A 779-nucleotide genomic window follows, 5' to 3' on the forward strand; every position below is an offset into this window, starting at 1 on the left:
TATGTCTGATATGCATATGAAAATTCAAGGGGTTATCTTAATATGTCAAGTGTATATTTTTTGAAAATGAATTTGGTGTATATTTTATATATTAAGGTTTTATTGTGTAGATTTTCAGTGTGAAAAACATTATGGTATATTGTACCTATTAATGTCTATTATTTTTCCTAATTACCATGATACAAAAGAATGAGAATTTAGTAATATGGTTAAATTAGTTAAAAGTTATATTTGGCAGGATGTTATATTAGTTATATTTCATTTACTTTCTAGTCACAACACCACAAACAGATGACACTAAGAAGAAAGATGAAGAGGAGAAGAGGAAAGAAAGAGAAGAAGAAAAGAAAAGAGAAAGAGATGAAGAAAAGAAACGTGACAAGGCAGAAGAAGGTAAAAGAACAAAAGAAGAAGAGAAGAGGAAGCAAAAGGAGAAAGAAAAGGGAGAGAGGAAAAGAAAGTCTAGCGAGAAGAAGGATGATAAGAAGGAGAAAAAACTAAAGAAATCAGAATCTCCAGAATCTCAGGATAAATTAGTCAAGGAGAAGAAATCTGTTGTGGAGCCTTTGAAGCTCACCAGGTCAAAAGAGATCAGCAAAGAGAAGGAGAACAAGGAAAGAGTCAAAATAACAGCTCCTCAGGACGAACCATCCTTAGAGAAAAGCCAACCCCCAGTAACCTCCACAGCGAGTTCCATTGGGGGCAAAACCCTCAAGAAGATCAAGCCGCAAATGAGGGGCAAAGTATCATCAGCAGACATTTTCCGTGCCGAAGCAGCG

At 35.4% G+C, this 779-nt stretch overlaps 1 protein-coding gene across 1 annotated transcript in view; it reads left to right on the plus strand.

The window, feature by feature from the left end:
• The window catches only part of LOC119585169 (zinc finger CCCH domain-containing protein 14-like), a gene marked incomplete in the record, with an annotated part of 14,189 nt that overhangs the window by 3,371 nt on the left and 10,039 nt on the right, over window positions 1-779 (plus strand). The window contains 1 exon segment of the mRNA XM_037933806.1: window positions 274-779. Coding sequence (XP_037789734.1) covers window positions 274-779 — 506 coding nt within the window.

Source organism: Penaeus monodon, chromosome 19 (genome assembly GCF_015228065.2).
Source record: "Penaeus monodon isolate SGIC_2016 chromosome 19, NSTDA_Pmon_1, whole genome shotgun sequence".
Classification (NCBI taxonomy): Eukaryota; Metazoa; Arthropoda; class Malacostraca; order Decapoda; family Penaeidae; genus Penaeus; species Penaeus monodon.